Source organism: Trichoderma atroviride, chromosome 7, assembly GCF_020647795.1.
Source record: "Trichoderma atroviride chromosome 7, complete sequence".
Lineage (NCBI taxonomy): Eukaryota > Fungi > Ascomycota > Sordariomycetes > Hypocreales > Hypocreaceae > Trichoderma > Trichoderma atroviride.
Window position 1 is genome coordinate 3,369,603 of NC_089406.1, and position 19,086 is coordinate 3,388,688.

General features: G+C 47.5%; 7 protein-coding genes and 1 non-coding gene across 8 annotated transcripts; 2 read left to right on the top strand and 6 right to left on the bottom strand.

Moving 5' to 3' along the window:
- Nucleotides 1-94: 94 nt before the first annotated feature.
- TrAtP1_013108 (uncharacterized protein) lies at nucleotides 95-1,280 on the top strand (the record flags this gene model as incomplete). Its single annotated transcript, XM_014088743.2, has 3 exons — nucleotides 95-115; nucleotides 219-639; nucleotides 697-1,280. The coding sequence occupies 3 exons, from the start codon at nucleotides 95-97 to the stop codon at nucleotides 1,278-1,280; spliced, it is 1,026 nt and encodes a 341-aa protein (XP_013944218.2).
- A 313-nt stretch (nucleotides 1,281-1,593) lies between these two features.
- Nucleotides 1,594-3,380, bottom strand: TrAtP1_013109 (uncharacterized protein). Its single transcript, XM_014088744.2, has 5 exons — nucleotides 3,231-3,380; nucleotides 2,425-3,161; nucleotides 2,239-2,367; nucleotides 2,077-2,189; nucleotides 1,594-2,026 (listed from the first exon to the last, which is right to left on the bottom strand). Exons 1-5 carry the CDS (start codon nucleotides 3,316-3,318, stop codon nucleotides 1,717-1,719), a joined length of 1,377 nt encoding a protein of 458 aa, XP_013944219.2. The 5' UTR covers nucleotides 3,319-3,380; the 3' UTR covers nucleotides 1,594-1,716.
- Nucleotides 3,381-3,936: 556 nt separating this feature from the next.
- On the bottom strand, nucleotides 3,937-5,759 carry TrAtP1_013110 (uncharacterized protein; the record flags this gene model as incomplete). The annotated part of the gene is made up of 2 exons (XM_014088745.2): nucleotides 3,937-5,050; nucleotides 5,116-5,759. The coding sequence occupies 2 exons, from the start codon at nucleotides 5,757-5,759 to the stop codon at nucleotides 3,937-3,939; spliced, it is 1,758 nt and encodes a 585-aa protein (XP_013944220.2).
- Nucleotides 5,760-7,060: 1,301 nt separating this feature from the next.
- TrAtP1_013111 (uncharacterized protein) lies at nucleotides 7,061-8,230 on the bottom strand (the record flags this gene model as incomplete). The annotated part of the gene is made up of 1 exon (XM_014088746.2): nucleotides 7,061-8,230. One exon carries the CDS (start codon nucleotides 8,228-8,230, stop codon nucleotides 7,061-7,063), a length of 1,170 nt encoding a protein of 389 aa, XP_013944221.2.
- An 897-nt stretch (nucleotides 8,231-9,127) lies between these two features.
- TrAtP1_013112 (uncharacterized protein) lies at nucleotides 9,128-11,258 on the bottom strand. The gene is made up of 3 exons (XM_014088747.2): nucleotides 10,970-11,258; nucleotides 10,405-10,893; nucleotides 9,128-10,322 (listed from the first exon to the last, which is right to left on the bottom strand). Exons 1-3 carry the CDS (start codon nucleotides 11,051-11,053, stop codon nucleotides 9,414-9,416), a joined length of 1,482 nt encoding a protein of 493 aa, XP_013944222.2. The 5' UTR covers nucleotides 11,054-11,258; the 3' UTR covers nucleotides 9,128-9,413.
- Nucleotides 11,259-11,405: 147 nt separating this feature from the next.
- Nucleotides 11,406-13,283, top strand: TrAtP1_013113 (uncharacterized protein). The gene has a single exon (XM_014088268.2). The coding sequence runs from the start codon at nucleotides 11,748-11,750 to the stop codon at nucleotides 13,014-13,016; it is 1,269 nt and encodes a 422-aa protein (XP_013943743.2). The 5' UTR covers nucleotides 11,406-11,747; the 3' UTR covers nucleotides 13,017-13,283.
- A 228-nt stretch (nucleotides 13,284-13,511) lies between these two features.
- TrAtP1_013114 lies at nucleotides 13,512-13,583 on the bottom strand. Its single transcript has one exon. It is a non-coding gene; the product is annotated as a tRNA-Asp (tRNA).
- A 296-nt stretch (nucleotides 13,584-13,879) lies between these two features.
- On the bottom strand, nucleotides 13,880-19,075 carry TrAtP1_013115 (NRPS; the record flags this gene model as incomplete). The annotated part of the gene is made up of 1 exon (XM_014088238.2): nucleotides 13,880-19,075. One exon carries the CDS (start codon nucleotides 19,073-19,075, stop codon nucleotides 13,880-13,882), a length of 5,196 nt encoding a protein of 1,731 aa, XP_013943713.2.
- Between the last annotated feature and the right edge of the window lie 11 nt (nucleotides 19,076-19,086).

The window sequence follows — 19,086 nt, forward strand, 5'->3', positions numbered from 1 at the left end:
ATTAGCTATAAAGAGACTGCTTCGTCAAGTCATAATCCAGAGAATATACACAGTTTAAACGAGAACAGACCTCGCTATTTACTCTACAACAATCATGGCCAACGATCTTGTCCTTGTGAGTGTTTCACCTTCTTCTTCAACTGTCTTCCGTTCATTGGATCATAACTTGATCTCTTGGTGTTTTTTAACGATCAGAACATTCACTCATCAAGTGACAGCTTACTGGAGCCACGGGCTTTATTGGTCTCCGAACTTTAGTCTTGCTCTTGGAAGCGGGTTACAAAGTCCGTGTTGCAGTTAGGAACGATACAGGCTCTGCGAAGATTAAAGCTTTCAAACCTATTGCCCCTTATGAATCTCAGATTGAGTTTATTACTGTTCCCGATATTACCCTATCGGGCGCTTATGATGATGCTGTCAAGGGAGTGAAATACGTTGTGCATGTGGCATCGCCTTTTGCCACACCTGATCTCCTCGAAAGCGAGTTTGAATCCAGCTATATTCAACCAGCAATTAAAGGGAGCATAGGCATGCTAGAGTCAGCAGCCAAGTTTGAAAGCATCCAAAGAGTTGTCATCACCGGGTCCTATCTTTCGATTGCCGGCTTTGCTGTCGCTGGCACAAATGCCATTGTTGATGGTATGTGTTATCCCGTGCATGGAGAATGTTGCTAATAGGTATGTTATGGTATTACAGAGACTCACCGCAGCGCTGTCACTGTTGGACCGTACCCCAACTGGATTACGGCATACGCTGCTTCGAAGGCTTTAGCCTTTGAAGCTACTAAAGAGTGGATGGCCAAGCATAAGCCATCATTCGATCTTATTACTATCGAGCCAGTGTTTGTACTTGGCCGTGATGACTCCGCCACAAAGGTAGAGGAGCTCTTTAAAGGTTCCAACGGAATGCTTTTAGGCCCGCTGGTAGGCCATCCGCAACTGAGACCAACCGCGTGTAACCCAGTCCATGTCGACGATGTGGCACTGATGCATGTCCGAGCTCTTGATCCAGCTATTCCTGGTAACGAAGACTACTTGTCAAACTCACACTCGCTTGAAAATATGGAATGGGCACAATCTTTTGATATCATCAAGAAGCATTACCCGAAGGAATGTGCCGAGGGCATTTTCAAGGTCGATACAACAGAGCGTCCGAAGACTCTCAAAGTTCGAGTTGACGGAACCAAGGCTGAAAAGGCGTTTGGGATTACATTCAAATCTTTTGAAGAGCAAGTAGTCAGTGCTGCTGGACAATATCTGGAGCTTATTGGTCGGAAGTAAACGGTTTACTCTTGGGGAAGTTCCGCTCCATTGGTATGGGTAGGCAGCGGAACATTTATCAACCTCAAGCTATTTTACATGTCAAATGCATAGATAGTCAGAGTTAAAAATAGCAAGCATTGAAGGTTACACACATGCAGTTATAGAAAAATCTCACTCTATTCATTCGTAATTATCCACGTACATTCCCGTATATCCTTGAACACATCTCACAAGAATATAGATGAATAGTATATATTGGACTGTCATCACCTTGAAAGCTAATTGTGTAGAGGTTTCCTACGGAAGAGTGCCGTTTTAGTTTGAACTTTAAGGGATATATGTCCAGTATTATTTACCGCGAGCTGGTCCAGGCAAGCTCAACATCTGAATAAGTACCTATGCAAATGTACTATTAAAAATTAGGGTTAGCTATTTGCTGTCTAGGACGTACAGCCTACATCAACTCCGCCGCAATGTTCAGCAATGTACCCATCTTGTCCGCGCCCGCGTCCCATGTTTCCAATTTCCGTCGATAATATGGCTGATTCGACCGCCTCTTTGCGTTGACAAGCTCCTCAAACGAGGTCATGGGATCGCTTGCGTCGTATAATGCCTTTTCAGTTTGCCACTCTGTAGTACTGCGGGCTTCCCAGACTGTTTTACTAGAAACCACAGGCAGTAAATTCATCGGATACTGAGGCATGGGGCTGCCGCCTGCGCGTACAGAAAGGATCCGGCTTATTAAAAACCAGACGCAAATAATTCTTAAGCATGTTAGTATCCGTGGCTGATGCAAATGCTCTTATGGACATACCTGCGTCGGGTTTCAGCATAGATCCAGTCTTCCCAACTTGTAGTCGGCAAAGCCTCTCCTGGATATGTAAAACAGCTGCCTCCAAGAATATCGCGAGATCGGTTACACAGCACCTGTAGAAATTAGTCCAGAGCCTAGAAGTCATTTTCAACTCACGCGTACTTTGAACATTAGGAAAAAATTCGGCGCTAAAGATAATGTGCCGGAATCTTGGTCGACAATTGCCATGATGACAAAGAGTATTACGGATTGCAGCGCATTTTGGAGATCAAGCAGCGTGGCAAATTCCACCTTTACAATATTAGTCTAAATCCCCAAAACTGTGGTAAACCTTTTGTAAGGGCGTACTTCATCTTGCAGGCGCTTAACTTCAATCCCAATTGTCCGCCAAAGGAACGGTCTTGTCTCAGTTGTCCGAGTAGCGAAAAGCTGTGCTATGCTCATGCAATTGGCCAAGGTCTCGGGCAATGATGGCAAATGCCAATGAGCGTGTATGAAGGGTGGAAATGTCTGTCGGCGCAACATCATCTGTGGAAAGGCAGATATAGCCTGCGAAAGAAGACCCGCCGCAAATTTTGATGTAGTAAACACTTGATATGTATGCAATAATTCTGTCGAAGCCCCAGTTTGAGCCCCATCATCCTCATCTAAAGAAGAGCACTGGAAATCTAGAGCTGTCTGCCATGAATTAGTACTATTAGAAACCGGAGTCTTTTCGGTATTCGAATCGTTTGCGCCCCGCTCATCGCTGGATTGATGCACATCTGACGAACTGGAAGATGTATTATATGCATGCGTCGTGTAGTCTGAGGATAGTGTGTCCGGTACAAAAGATTCAGTCTGCGACGAATTAGCAGTCAAACCTGGCTTCTGCTGTTGTAAAATAGATGGGTTTTCCATTAGCGGCTGCTGAACGGATCCTTCATAGATGCATTCGAATCCTTGAGCCTGGCATCGACTACATTGAGGCCGTGAGAGACTGCATTTAGTCTTTGATACATAGCAGCGGCGACATGATCTCGGCCGATTTTTGCGCTTTGTTTTGGCACGGCGACAATAAGAGACATGGCGGTTGAATGAATATTCTGCAACATAATCTTAGCCAGTATTTCAGGGTGGTGTAAGAGGCAAGACGTTAAATGATCAACTGCTACCTTTTGTGAAAGGCTTATGGCAAATAATACAGACTTCGAAAAAAGTAGGTGATGTCTTGCTGGTGGCGCTTGTTGTAGACTCGTCCATAGTGAACAGCTACTTTTAAATGTATCGAAGCTGAAAGGTCTTTGTCTGCACAATAAGGCAAGCTGCAGGTGGGAAGAAGCGCGTTCTTAAATCCGTTGAAGTTGTGGAGATAAGCCATCAGCTGCTAGCACACTTATTACAAAGCATCGCTGTAACATCGCTGTACACTGCATTCTCTCCCCAGCCAGCCTTATGCTCTTCTTCAGTCCAAACCCCGTATGAGCTGAAGGCGTGATACTACGCGTCTCAGTGAAGGCTTATTATCAATTAATTCTTCATGGACTAAATTCATGATCTAGAAAAAGGGAATTTTTTTTTTTTTTTTTTTTTGGATTGGTAGGCTGGAGAAGTTTTGTAGGCACGCCGAAGCCTTTCAATTGTTGAGTAATCCCTCCACGTCTTACCTGGACAGCCTCAGTCTGAGAAACCGGTGCGAAACTTTTAAGCTGAACATGCAAATGGTATTGTAAAGATTTCCGAGACGATGAAGCAAAATGAACACTTTGAATATTCAAGTACACTGGACTAACATGCTGATCAAATTTGCCAAACTGCCGTTTTCTGTTACTCTTTGTCCTCTGCCATTGGCGACATACTGAAAATAATCACATGTGGCTATTATGGAAATTTCAAGTTTTGATCTGTAGGCTGTTCGTCGCCACCAAATACAAGAAAATCAGCGTCGCTCTTTTCCCACGGATGATCCACTTCGGCAGAACGAATTAGTTCCTCGTGTTTCTGGCTCCTCACAGTAATAGCATATGGAAAACTCGCCGGGTGAGAAATTAACCCCGGCGAATATTCTAATTTAGGCTCCATGAAAGCTCCGTTTTTGTCGGTTGCCTTGGTGATATTGAAGGTGGCTAACACCCGCGCAACGGTTATAAAGATAGTATCATTTGAAATGTATCTTCCAGGACATATTCTGCGGCCCCAGCCAAATGGTCCGCTTGGCTCGGGCTCATTCCGTGGCTCTAGGAATCTCTCTGGAGAGAAACGATATGGATCCGAGTATGTTTGCGGGTTATGGTTCAACCACCATGATGAGACGATCAAGATTGACCCTTTTGGGATCCGACAGCCGCCGTAGGTAATCTCTTCATCGGACATGTGAGGCGTAGTCATTGGCACAACAGAATACCATCTCATCAATTCCTTGGCAACGGCTGAGACGTAAGGCAACCGTACCTCATCTCCGAACCGAGGAAGTCGACTGGGATTTGCGCCAATCACGTTGTCGATTTCCTCCTGTGCCTTCTTCTGGACTTCTGGAAACAAGAGCATGGCTAATGTAAAAGCGGTCAGAGCTGACACAGTGGTATCTGCACCTCCACCGTACATGATTCCCGCCGCCCACTTGATAGCATCTTCAGTGTCATGGTCTAGCTTTGCGTCATTTGATTTGTCACTGCTGTATCGTTCAATCAGGTTTGACACGAATGAAGAACGGCAGGAGCCGTTTGCCATTTGCTGTTCAACGAATGTATAGGGAATATGAGCTGTGTCAAAGTTGAGCTTCTTCATTTTCTGGGCTTCGTTTTTGAATGCTGTTCCTGGAAATCCATTCGGCAGATGCTGAAGGACGGGAAAGATATCAACCAAGTATCTCATCGGAGTCATAGCTATTGAAAAGTTGTCCATCATCTTCTCGATCAATGCCACCAAAGGATCAGTCGCATGCGGATCGATCGAATAACCATACACGATTTTTAAGACAATGGCGCCCGCCAAGCTGTCAGACCGGTTAACTATTTGGCTGCCCAATATCTGACTCAAAAGACTAATGATTAAACTCACGTCCTAAAATGCTTAACAAGATTCTCAGGATCATCCAGGATGCGCTGTAAAAGATGGCGCGACTCTGTATCTTGGATGTCGTTGAACCTCCCCGCAAGCAGTCTAGTGCCTGCCTGTTGGTGCATGACTTTTCTATGCAGCCGAAAGGTTGCATCATATGGTTTACCAGATGTGAAATCGTCAAGACCGCACAGCTCGTAAGCAAAAACTGTCCTTGGCCGGCTGGAAGTCTTGAGAGACATTTCGTTCATAATTTCATGTGCTGCTTGCTTATCCTGAATGATGACCATTGTTTGGCCCAAAACTGTTACAGAGCTAAGAGGGCCGTATACATCTTTGAATGGGAGCCAATGCTGAAACTCGGGCGTCCCAGCGGGCGGAAGATCCAAGAGATTGCCAATAATTGGTAGAGCCCTTGGCCCTGGAGGAAGACTCAGCAGGGCATCTTTCTTTCGAAAGAATTGATGATAGATGATACACCCGACTAAAGCAAAAACGCCAACGGCAAATGTGGCAAACATAATGATGATAGAGACGGTAGTAAGGTCGGTAGTGGTGGTGTAGACGATGAAGGAGGAGAGCATATAATTCTCTCGCCGCCGACCCGACTTATAAGATGACTGAAGGAGGTCCTCACCCCGCATTCTCCGGATTGCTGTCTTGTCTTGGAACTTTTTGAATGGTAACTACACAGGCTCTTTACGATAAGGAATGTAACGTCGGGGTTATCCCACATTACCCCAACCGAAACATGCAAGGCTGCATGAACAGCTGAACCGACATTCTCTTATCGTATCGTCTTATTCCACAAGATCATTGAGAACATAGTTTTCAAGATTGGTACTTGCCTAAAATTCCATCGTAATGACGGTGAACAAGATAAGACAATGAACGAGTCTCCTGTATGAAGACGAAGTTACATACATCGCGTACGTAATGCTCCTTAAGATGGGGGGAAACGTGGGAGTTATTCAGGCTGCAAGATATGAATTTCGACATATCAATAGTTATACACTATACTCTATCTGTAACACAGCCCCTGCCGCCCCCGCCTTCTTATTTTGATGCTTGTCATCAGTCGTGAAGGATCCCCAGCCTTGTCGAGCCTGATTTTTCGCTTTGACACGCTACTTCGTTCACCTTCTGAAATTCTTTCTCTATGAACTTGTAGAAAGAAAATATCCTCGAAATCTTAAAATTAGGAAAATTGACAAATTGGTTTAGGATATTCATCGTGTATAAGCTCGATACTAATCTGAGATCTGTTTGATGAAATATTTGCGTTTCAGTAGTACTAAATATACCAGATCTTTGTGCGGCCCGGCATACCATCCGTTTTGGGTTATCAGTGCATCACTTTGGTGTTTGTGGCTGGCTGACGTTGCACTCTTGTGTTGTAACGCCTCCAGCTAGCAGGATTTTAAAATGACGACTGATAGGAGGAATACTATTATAGTAATAGAAACTGCATAAATGCTAGACTCGATTTGTTCCAAGTCGAAGAAGGCCTGTTAGTCCTGGTGACACGAAAGCACCAATTAGGCCTTCTAGTATTAGAATTCTGAGTGTATGTAAGATGTGCATGCATTAAGGATGTGCATGCATTAAAGATACGCAACATGTCGAATAGTAGAAAAAAGATTTACCAATAAAAGCAGAAAAGGCTAGGACTATCTGAATATTCAACAGTCTCGTACTATAGATATTCTCATTGCTGTCTTACCATAGCTGCTATAACAAGCCCATAGTATGAAGCGCGAGGGTACTTGTTAATCAAATCTTTCACAGAAAGCTTCGAGCAGACAATTGATATAGAACGGGAAATGTATCACTGCCTTTGCATTGTAATACTAATGGATTAAATAAGGTCTACACCTCGTCATCATTTGGAGCCAAATCATCATTATATGTACATTAATCTACTGCAAGAAAGAAGCTATTTTGTCTATATGCTATTAACCTTTGTCAAGTCAGATTGAGATGATGACCTCTCTGTGCTATTCTCAGCCGCATCGTTTGAGGTCCGACTTGTTGAATCGCCAGACGATTTCTCTTCACTCGATGTCTTCGATCGTATGTCGGCATCGTGGACCTTCTCTCGACGGACAGTAATAGCAGTCGTCATCATAACTACATTTCCATTCTCCACCTCTGATGGTGTCGGCTGTGGCGAATTGTCGCTGCATCCACCTCTGGCATACGCGTGATACGAGCCGCCGCAAATAGACTTGTTGCTGTTGAAATTGTCCATGATATCAGAAGCATTGCTATTATTACGGCCACCAGACGATCCGCTGGAAGATTCGCCGTGCACATTGGCATGCGCGTCTCGTCCTCCGGCTGTCAGCTCAACGAGGCGATTGAGGACGGTGAATTCGAGTTTCAATTTGACGCTGTACGCGAATGGCTTATACGATATCTGGAAGTTGTAGAGGTTTGCGAATTCGAGAACGAGGATTGTGGTATCGAGAATGATGACGAGGATATTGACGAGGATAAGGTTCTTCAAGACGCGACGTATCGACCGCCTCTTTCCAAGAGCGTTTCCAGATCGCAGTAGCTTTGCGGTTTCGTAAATGTAGATGCCGGATAGCATGGTCTCTTGCAGAAAAAAGACTATGATCTCAATCCTTTCCGTAACTTGATACGGTGTTTCAAATATTTCCGGATTATTTGAGAATGACCCGTAGACCAGAGGGATAACCATGCCATGACATACCACGGCATTGAAAATGATGATCCACATGATTATTTTCAACCGTCTTTTGTTCCTTAGCACCAAGTGTAGACGAGACCAAAGGACGAACGATTGTCCGGTCACCATGAATACCCATCCCATCAAGCTAAGAGTGCATGATAGATATCCCAGCGAGTTGGGTCCGAAGAATTTGATGCAGAATCCTATGCAGGATAAAGCGATGCCCAGCGTCGCAATTAAGAATGACCAAAAGTATAGTCCGGCATATCGCTTAAAAGTGCCCCATATTATACAGAATAATTCGAGGACGTTGTACAGCGCCAACGACAAGAAGACAATGATGATGGTCAAATCGGTCTGGCTGATTCCTTGGTCGCCAGCACCGAAGGAGCGGGTTGGTATGAGAGACGTCATCATAAAACAGCAAGCTGGACGCTGCTCAGGCTAATCGTGAGAGGATTCATGGAGAGCTGCCGGTGATCGTGGCTTTGTTTCTGTTACTCTCCATCATGGTTTTTGATGGATTGCAATTGTTCGAAATATCGGAAATGATGACAACTGACTGACCGCAGATGCGGCCCCTGGCGGTTTGCTCATTATATCGAAACCAGTCTTCATGGTTGAAGTCCGAAGCCGCCGCATTGGTACGAGTGTGGCAACCATCTCTAGGCGGAACTCTATTACCACACTGGGTTGCCAAGTCTGAAGCTGAAGAGCTGAAGTTGCAGATACGCTTCCGTACGAGTAGTCTTGCCGAATTGGCATGTCGACAGTACGCCGCAGGTATTTAGCCTCATTACCGTCTGGATGGTAGCGAACAGTCTGAGGCGCCGTTCTGTTTAGGCCTGGAACAAGCCACTAATGGCGCAGTCGACAACAGTCTCTGCTTGTACTAGAGGGATTTACATAATTGGTCTTTCTCCTCGCCAATGGATTATCCGAAGCTCGCGGTGTAGTGTGGCTGAAGCTAACCGTCATCAGTGAGCATATGGTCGATTCTAACTCGCCAGACCTGTTTCTTGGAGCTCTTGGCCGTTGAACCAAGGCAAGCCACTCAAACCAGCCACTTGTAAGGCTACCAGGCCTTTAAGCTGGAGGCACTGCTTACTGAGTCGGCAGTTGAGGAGCCTGCAGTTGCTCTTGAATCAAAGCCAGAGCTTTAGGCTCTAGCGGATGAGATCTTACCGCCCGCGTTCAGCCGATTTGTTACCGAGACACAGTTCCCCGGATCGACAAACCGAGCCGTCTGGCCAATAGTACTTTGCTGAACTATCTTTACACACAAGTCAAAGGATCTGTGGAGCTGGGAGTCCTGCCTACACATACTTGGTGGTTCTATTCAAACTCGAATACATTCATCAACAGCTACCCCAGAAATTCGTCCATGCCAAGATATTTGTATTTGCCGATACAGTAAATTGAAAAGAGGACCACTAGTAACGCATCGATCAGCCATGGTGGAGTAATGCGCGGAGAATTTGGCTGGCGCAGGACATTGCCTAATTGGGAAGCTTTCTGAGCAGCCATCAGTTAGCTATCAGTCCATCTATTTCTTCAAGTCTATGCGAAACTCTTCCAGACCATCCAGACTATCCATGTTTTATGACAAGTGGCTCAGCCCCAATATCCCCAATTGGCGGCGGACAACCAAATCTTGCTTTACTACCAGTGCCTGTCCGACTCCTCGCTCATGTCCAATGAACTCCAAAGTGTCAAGCATCCACTGCACTTGAGGACCCGGCAGCCCTGAGACTTGGACAGCCAGGTACAGGCTCCTCGTGACGAAGAGGGCTTTAGCACAGCGCGTATCTCCGTCGACAATCATTTCTCCGCTGCTGTTGACTAGCCCGAGCATATAAGGGGCAGTGCTACAGATGGTGTCGGCAACAGCCACAAGGCTCGACTGCATATCCAAGGGGTCCAGGCCGGATATCGACGCCACTAAGTCAAGTGAATTGATGGCTGCTATGCTTTTTAGGACAGATAGCTGCGCGATATAGTAAGATGTCCAGGTGCTAGATACGCTTATGTTGGGGAAGATGGCGAGGCAGGCTGGAAGGTAAACAGAGCTGTTGGTATGAATTTGGGGATTTGGGATGACGGTAGGTCGCCATTCTACAGGCAATGTGTCTTCCCACTCTTGTAGAGCCCGTCGCAATCCCTGCAAAGATTCTAGACAGGCCATAAGTGGCCCCATATCAAGGGGGTTTCGGAGACATGCAGAAACTTGTGCGCCGCTGGATGCTGCCCAAGGAAGTAGGCGATCGCGAAGGGCGCTAGACGGCGTCTCCAGCACCGACGTACCGACGAGGAGGGTTGATTCAGCTGCAGCAGCATTTTCGTTTGGATGAAGTATAATGCGTTGCATAACTACGCCCGTGCGGACAGATCGGTCGAGCCACTCGTCGTTGTCATTGGGCTTCTCTTTTGAGAGCCGTGTCTTGAGAAACTCGAGCTGGCCTTGCCGGTGGGGGCTCTTCGATGTCAAGTTGTCTTCTCCCATAATCATCTTTGTTCAAGGGGGGGTTTAGTTGTTGTCAGCATTCATGTACACCTTGGAGCTAGGAAAAGCGGGAATTCGGCATACGTACATCGTACTTCCAGAGAATATCCACAGTGGCAAGGACGGCCGCAGAGGGAGAGTCTTTCTCATGCTGCAGCGAAGAGCCTAGGCTTTGCAGGGCTAATCCGTACGCAGTTCTAGCCATGTTGATATACTCATTATCCATATGTTTTGTCTTGGCCAGGGTAGCCATTGATATGGCCTCCACTGATCTATTAAAGTACGGCGAGTCGGGGTTCATGCCAAATAGACGTGGTAGCAACTCCATAAAACCTGGAAACAGCCCATCAGAGGGTATAACGAAGTTGTGGAAAAAGTGGACTATAGCGACCTGCAGCCAGTCGGTAGACATGGAGTGAAGAGGAGCGGGAGATGTGGAATGAGAGGAGGTGTCCCACACCCCAAGCCTCTCAGGTCTATTTTCGTAGCGAAATACAGCCGTCTGTTGATCACGATAGCCGGGACAGGCTCTGTGTCCCCGTTGGCAGCGTAAACAACGGGGCTTATTTTCATCGCACTAAGGCCAATGAGTGTAAATTGTGCGATCTGGCAGTGGTGATGATGTTAAGGGGGTGAAGGTTGCTTTGGCGTACCTTGACCTTCATTCTAATGCAAGCTAGACACCCTTTGCTTTTCAACCGGCCATCGCGGGGTCCAACTTTGGTAGTTAGACTCATAGTAATAGTTGTAAGTCAGAGTTGTGAAGCTGTAGGAACTGTACAAAGCATCAATCGAAGAAGCCATGGACGTCGAGTTGTCTCTATCGACCTTTTATAGGAGTCATTGACTCAGAAGTGCCTCTACATTGTCAAGTCATAGTCAGTTAATGGCTGGCCCTTGACCCTCACCCACAAGGGCTCTTTCTAAGAGTTTCAATCAGGCTATGTCTTTCAATTTTGGCATGGTACTTTCAAGGAGGAGTTAATGCTAGGCGTTGCACGTGATCGCAGGTTTCTTCCAAACTCGGTCTAGGGAGGATTTGCAATCCCCTGGTCGCGGTATAAGACCTGCCATCACAATCCATGCTAGACTACACGCTCGGCATCCGAATCCAATATGAGACTCCATCTGATCTTCCAGACGTCCGACAAAGCGAAACGCTCATCTCGGTCGGCCTGCCATCAAATTTTCAGGGGCAACATATGAGATGGACGGCTGTTCCCCTGGCTTCTACACCTCAGCTCTTGCGTGTCAGTCCGGCGGAGCCGCAGGGTGTAACTAATACGAGACTATGTATACCATGGAGGCCTACCATTTCTTGATCTCGTGGCATTTTCTATATAAGGGATCTTGGTTTTCGATGCTACAACTTCGTCTTTGATCCAAAATCTCAAGCTTACGTGTCACGGAGTCTGGACTCTATTGCCCATTATGACGCCTCGACTTATCCATGGCATTGCTCTCTTTCAGTGTTTCATCACTACCGCGCTCTCCTGCCAGCTCCACGGCGATATTGGCAGCCGAGAAATCCTATACGATGCTGCCATCGCCCACAACATCGCTGCTCGGTCTCTCAGCAAGCAGAACGGCACTGCTGAGCAGATGGCCATAACCAATGTCCGTGTCTTTGACGGATTGGTAGTTGGCCCCCCCAGCACCGTCATTATCACGTCCAGCGGCCGTATAGGCAGAGTATATCGCCCAAGCACGGTCTGTCCATCTCTGGAACACGTCTTTGATGCTGGTGGAATGACTCTGATCCCGGGCCTGATGGACTCGCACGCCCATCCGTCCAACATATCGAACCTCGTCTCCATGGCCAGCAACGGCATCACAACAACAGCGCTGGCCGCCTGCCTCAACCAGGAGTTCTGTGCCTCGTTGCGTAGCCACGCAGGGCTCACGCAGTTAATTACGGCTTCCTTCCAGGGCACAACTGCAGAGAGCAGCACCGCGGCCCTGGTGCCGGCCAGCGAGGCCTTTCAGCTCGTCCACAACGCCAGCGAGGCACCTGCATGGGTGGCTCGCCAGGTAGCACAGGGCGCCGACTTCATCAAGCTCATCGGCAGCGCTCCTGGCCCTGGACTCACGCAAGACGAGCAGACGGCGCTGGTCAGGGCGGCCCACGAGTCCGACAAGCAAGTGGTCCTCCACGCGGCCAGCTACGCCGCTTACGAGCAGGGCCTGATTGCCGGAGCCGACCAGATTCACCACGCGCCGCTGGATGTCCCCGTAGACGACCGGCTCCTGGGCATGTTCCGGCGCGGCGCCACCAAGGCCGTGTGTCCCACGCTGACCATGATGCGCGCCATCGTCCAGCGGGCGCATCCCGCTAACTCGTCGTTTGCGTCCGCAAATGCCACTGTTGCAAGGCTTCATGCTGCGGGCGTGCCGATCATGGCGGGGACAGACGCGAATGCGGTCCCCGGTGTGCCGGCCTCTGTTGCCTTTGGAACCAGCCTCCACGATGAGCTGGAGAATCTGGTGGATGCCGGCCTGACGCCGCTGGAGGCACTGCGAGCGGCCACGGTGGTGCCGGCAAGGGTCTATGGCCTACATGACCGAGGCATGATTGTAGAGGGGGCGAGAGCTGACCTGGTGCTCATCAATGGAGATCCCACGGTCAACATTTCTACCACGCGAAACGTCCAGAGGGTCTGGATAGGCGGTGTTCAGTTTAACGCAGAGAACTGGAAATAGTTTGAGATTTGGTAGGGAAGTTGTTGAGGTGGATAGCTGAGTACCTAGAGTTGATGGATACGTTGATGTGTTTATTTACACAAGTAGGTTGGTGGTTACTTGTGGGAGGTATACATGATAATCCTTGAACTTGTTTGATTGGAACCTGGCAGCAACGCCTTATTTCCAACATGGAGAGTGAAGAGTGGTGACGTAGATTTGTCTGATAATATACATTCGTTATAAATATTTTACCTTGGTATATTAATCTTTTGAGTCAGTAGAAGCTTTCAATTATAATATGATATTTGAGTGTTTCTAACTGCTTGTGAGCTGTAAGTGGAAGAGTCTAACGTAGTAGCTTATAGTCATAATACCTCGATATGATTTTGAAGAAGCTACACGCGGGCCAACTGAGAATAATAAATAATACTAAACTTACAAAAATAATGAAATATCAAGGACACTTCACATAAAGTATCAAAAAAAGAACAGCCTCTTAGAGGCCTGGCGGATCTCTCCCGCCGGGAATTGAACCCGGGTCTCAAGCGTGACAAGCTTGCATACTGACCACTATACTACGGAAGATGTACCAGGCGTTGCAGCGCCTGTTGTAGCGGATCACGTAAGCCCCTCGAATTAAACTTGTTTATACAGCATTGTGAGAAAGAGGGACAAAGGTATTACAGCTCTGAGTCGTCCTAGACGGCATTGAACAAACTATGTTGAGTAATAGATGTAAAGAAAAAAGAAAGTTTCACTGGTCGTGAGTAGGTAATAGTACCGAAAAGCCACAACATTCAGCAATCGATTTAGCTGATAACAAAACGAGGAAAAAGAAAATGAATAGCAGATATGTCATGGTGTTCAATCCTCCCACCTTCTTAATGTACTCGCTTGATAGCACCATCCTTCACGTTTCCTAGCTCTCTCACAGACGAGGCAATAAATCCAATGCTTGTCAGGTACTGCACATTCTTCTTAACCGCCGCGTGCCACTGCCTATGCTCCGAGGACTCAGTGGCCAACTCTTTTGCCGATCTTGGCGCACCGAGAGCCCCCAAAAAGTGCTGAACCGGCCAAAGAGGGTGTCTGTCTCCTATTTCGTTCATAGCGGCCAGTGCAGTCTCTTTCCACTCTTCCCAAGGCACAGGCTTGCACTTGACACTCAGTGCTTCGTTGACCAGTTCCCAGAACACCGTTGTGGGCATACCACCAGTCACATGGATAAATGGGTGAATGGGGTCCTCTTCCAATACTTGGTTCAGCACAGTTGATGCAACGCTGCTGACATCCGCAATGTACATCCAGTTTTCTGCAGGTTCAGCTGGATACGCGTGGATGGCAGCAGCTCCTGAAACTACGCGCCAAATCAAATCATCCACGTTGGCAACTCCGCTACTCTGCGAGCCAATAATGCGGCCGGGTTTGACAATCGAAAGTCGATTTTGCTTGACAGGGAGATTCTTCAAAGCATTCTGGATGATACTTTCGCGAACAAATTTGGTCTGTACATATCCGTTTAGCTGTTCAAGCTGTGAAGCAACGGCAGGTTGATCGTCTTCTGTTTTCAGGCCACCGGACACAAAAACGAATCTGGGATAGGCAGAAGACGCGGCCGTGATGTTGAGAAGTTCAACAGTTGAGTCGACATTAGCCGCTTTCAACTTGTCATAATCCGCATTCCAATTGACCACGGCTCCGTTATGCACAATGGCGTCGATGTTGCTGTGCGTCTCAGATGTTCCCGATAGCCGCTCCCATTGGGAGACGTTGAGTCCCAATCGTGATTTTCCCAAGTCACCAGCCCAAACTTCAATCTTCTTTGCGTCGTTTTTGCGCCACCATTTGGCTGTCTGGGCTGTTGCCCTGATTCGTTCTAGTCCATGCTGCGGTGAGTTGCATCGAACAAGTACAATAACTGATTTGATGTAGCTGTTGCGCAGTAGCTGCCGGAGGAGTTCTGTTCCCAAGAAGCCCGTAGCTCCCGTAAGGAAGACTGTTGATTCATCGGATAGCTTTACAATTGGCCGATTGATGAGGTTCTTCACTTGAGAAGCAGAGATGTCCTTGGTAAATGACTCTATCCTCTCCACCAGATTCGTCACTGATTCTTGATTAGAAGCAACGTCTCCACCGCTTTCAACGAACTTGGCCATGCTGCTGATTGTTGTATGCTTGCTGTTCAGAATAGAGAGACCCAAACTCACACCGTACTCTCTTAGGATAGACTTGGCAAGAGTGACGATGCGAATGGAATCGCCACCCAACTGGTAAAAGTTGTCGTCTACACTAATAGATTCTGCGGGCAGACTTAACACGCACGCCCATTGGGAGCGAATGAAGAATTCCATATCATTGGTACAATCACGGAAGACTGTTCGTTGGCCAGATAAGTACTGCACGAGTTCACCCGTAGGAAGTTGGGCAACCGCTTGCAAGAGCAGTTTGCGATCGAGTTTGCCGGCACTGTTGTGAGGCATTTGCGCAACCGGTATGATATATGATGGCAACATGTGTTGGGGCAAAACATGGCTCATATTTGCCCAAAGCTGAGAGACCAAGTCCTCCATATCCTTATCCTTGACCTGGAATTCGATATTCTCCTTCACCGCGTCGCCATTTGTTTCATTCCGGAAGCAAACAAATGCCGCCAATGACTCTTTGTTCACAATGTCAACCGCGACATGTTCAATCTTCTTCTCCAATTTTTTGACCTGGTATTCAATCTCGCCAACCTCTACACGCTGGCCGCGAATCTTAATTTGTGTATCCTTCCTCCCGAGGTATTCCAGCGTTCCGTCCTCAATGTACCTGACCAAATCCCCTGTTTTGTAGAATCTGCGGAACTTTGTATGCTCCGTAGGCAACCATTTCACATCTTCCAAGAAGGAATGCTTTGTTTTTTCGTCATCGGCAAAGTATCCTCGTGCCAAAGCAGGGCCTTGAACCAAAAGCTCGCCCACGCAGCCGACCGGCACAAGCTTTTGGTCGTTTTCAGAGTCCACAACCCAGCAATGGTGGGCAAATCCACGACCTATAGTAGTGACAGGATCTGTCAAAGATGTATAAACATGCGCAGACGACGAAATACAAGCCTCGGCAGGGCCATATGCATTGCGCAAGTCCAAACGACCGTGCCATGTCTGTAAGATGTCCTTTGAAGCAGCCTCGCCACCAAGAATAAGTGTCTTGAGTGAAGGGACTGAGTCAGGCGCTATTGTCTTTACGACTGTTGACGTCAACAGAGCGATATTGACCTGGGCATCCGTCATGAACTTTGCGGTATGGTGCATCCGTTCTGTCTCAGTGGGCACACAGACGGTACCACCAGCAGTCAGGGCAGCGAATATTTCTGTAATGCAAGCATCGAAGACGTAATTTGCGAATTGGAACCAACGAGAGTCCTCGTTGGTATTGAATGCCCTATGCTCGCCAATTAGGGATGTGCATATACCCTGGTGTTCGATGACAACTCCTTTGGGCCTCCCTGTCGAGCCTGATGTAAAAATTAAATAAGCCGCATTTCTCCCTGTGGCCATATTCGTGATTGCCGTGTCTTTGATCTTGGATAAATTCATCTTTGAAGACAGCTCAATGGTGTTTTTGGTCATGTTCATACACTCCTTGGCAAGAGATGGAGATACTATTAGAATTTGAGCTCCAATGGCGTTGACCAATGCTTGGCGACGAGCGACAGGATGACTTGGGTCCAGTGGAACAAAGGCACCGCCAGCCTTGAGTATACCGAGCATAGCAATAATGGCCCAAACCGATTTTTCAAGACATATAGGCACAAATACATCTGGCCCAACGCCCTTTTCTCTCAAGACAACGGCCAGCTGCGAAGAAAGGAGATCGAGCTTCGCGTAGGTCATAGAGCCACCAGTAGAGTAAATCGCCTCATGGTTTGGTCGGCGCTTCGCTTGGTTTGAGACAAGGCTATGAAGGCAGTCGTCAAATGGGCTAATATCGGCAGAGTTCCACCCGATGGCCTGCTGTAGATCCCATGGCCCTGCAACAGAGACTTCGCTCAGAAGCTGTTGTCCCTGTGAAAGTAACTGTTGAATAACATGGTTGAACTGCTCAGAGAGCGCCACTGCTTGAGATCTAGACACGCTAGCTGTGTTGTACATGAGTACAATCTCAACCTCGTTGTCGAATAGTAAAGCCTGGACAACGAGAGGATAGTCGATGAAATTCTGGATTCTATCCTCGATTGCTTCATTGGAGCTCTCATCAACTAAAATCGCATCCGTGCTTTTACTTCCCTCCGTGAAGAATCCAGCGGGTTGGATAACAAGCAGACTAGAGAAGTTGCAAGCCTCTTTGGCATTCTCACTTAGCGAAGAAATTCTCTGGAGGCCGAATTGCTCATGTGCAACCATCTTGGTGCTCTGTGCTTGAATGTTGCGCAGATATTCTGAAACTGCCTGACTCTTATTAAGCTGAACACGAACCGGCACTGTCGCTAGCATTACTCCGGGGATAGAATCAGCGCCAATGAGAGCTGCATTGCGGCCAGAAACACTGGCCCCAAAGCATACATCATCGGTATCGGAATAGCGACCAAGTATAATAGCCCACGCGGCTCTAATAACAGACGCTTTGGTGACCGAAGTTCTAGAAAGGTTAGAGAAGTCTACCTCCTTGCTAACATAGCGCGTAACTCCACTGACAGCAGTGGCCTCGCTGATACTGGTTGGGAATGAAGCGCGTTTGGCGTCATGGAGTTGTTCTAGCCAGTATGCGCTGGTAGTATCATGTTGGAGGTCTATAGTATACTTCACAAAACGGGCATATTGGGCTAGAGGCGGAGGCTCATTTCCTCGGTAAATAGCATCCAATATGCCCATGATGCAGCCCATTGACCAGCCATCAAAAATGCTGTGATGCATGGTGAGGCAGAAATAATGACTTCCGCCGTGCTGAACCAGGGCGTATCGGACAAGGCTGGATCCGTATCCCATCTTTATCTCATTCATCGTTTGACAATACTTGGGAAAGTCAATGCCATCTGTAGCATCCCACTCATGACAATCTTGTAGAATTACTTGGACAGCCGTATTATTGACAAGTACAATTCTCGTCCGTAGGTTGGTGCAAATTCCCAAGGTCTTCTCCCAGGCTGCCTTAAATCGGCCTATATCGACATGACCTGGAATTCTATAAGTGTTCTTCGCCACATAAGATCCTAGCTGTTTGATGGACAAGGCCATGATGCCTTGCTGAAGCTGGGTACATGGATAAGCGTCCTCAACGAACTTGCTGTCTGTTAAGCCACACAGAAGAGACACTTCTGTTAATAATGCATCAAGCTTGTCAGGCGATAAGAGGGCAAATCGCTCAAGATCAGTGACCTTGCTTAGCTCTTGGCCACTGGCTAATGCTGATAGCACCGATATCTCAGAATCCGCAAATATGTCTGCTACTGTCAGGCTAATACCAGCTTTCTGAGCTAGATTCACCAGTTGGATCGCAGTGATGGAGTCGCCACCAATCTCTAGGAATCTATCATGCCGACCAATCTCTCCAGCGCCAGTCTTCAGGACAATCTCTGACAGCTCACACAACTTGCGCTCCATTTCAGTTGCTGGCTCTGCCCTTTCTTGTCTTCTGGGAGAATAACCGGCGATTTGCTCGGTTGATAAGCTAGCTGCGGTATTCAAGAGTAACTTGCGATCGACTTTCAATGAAGCGACAAATGGCATACGTTTGAGAGGCAAGATTAGCTTGGGCATCATATAAGGCGGGAGGCGAGCCTTCAAATGAGCCCCAACTGACACTAATGATGAGCGTACAGAATCATCAAGTGGCAAGAGGATATCGTCTCCAGTGTTTCCGTCCGTAAAGCTAATAAAAGCAGTCAGAGTAGCACCCGACTTGTGATGAAGAACATCAACAGCAACATGATCGATAATCGGAAGCGATCGCTTCAAGTGATACTCAATTTCACCAAGCTCAATTCGTTGACCACGAAGCTTAACCTGCAAATCTTTTCTTGCGACGTATTCTATGAGCCCATCAGGAATATACTTGACCAAGTCTCCCGTGAAATAAAGTCTTTGGGTCCCGCTCATGATTGAGGGCG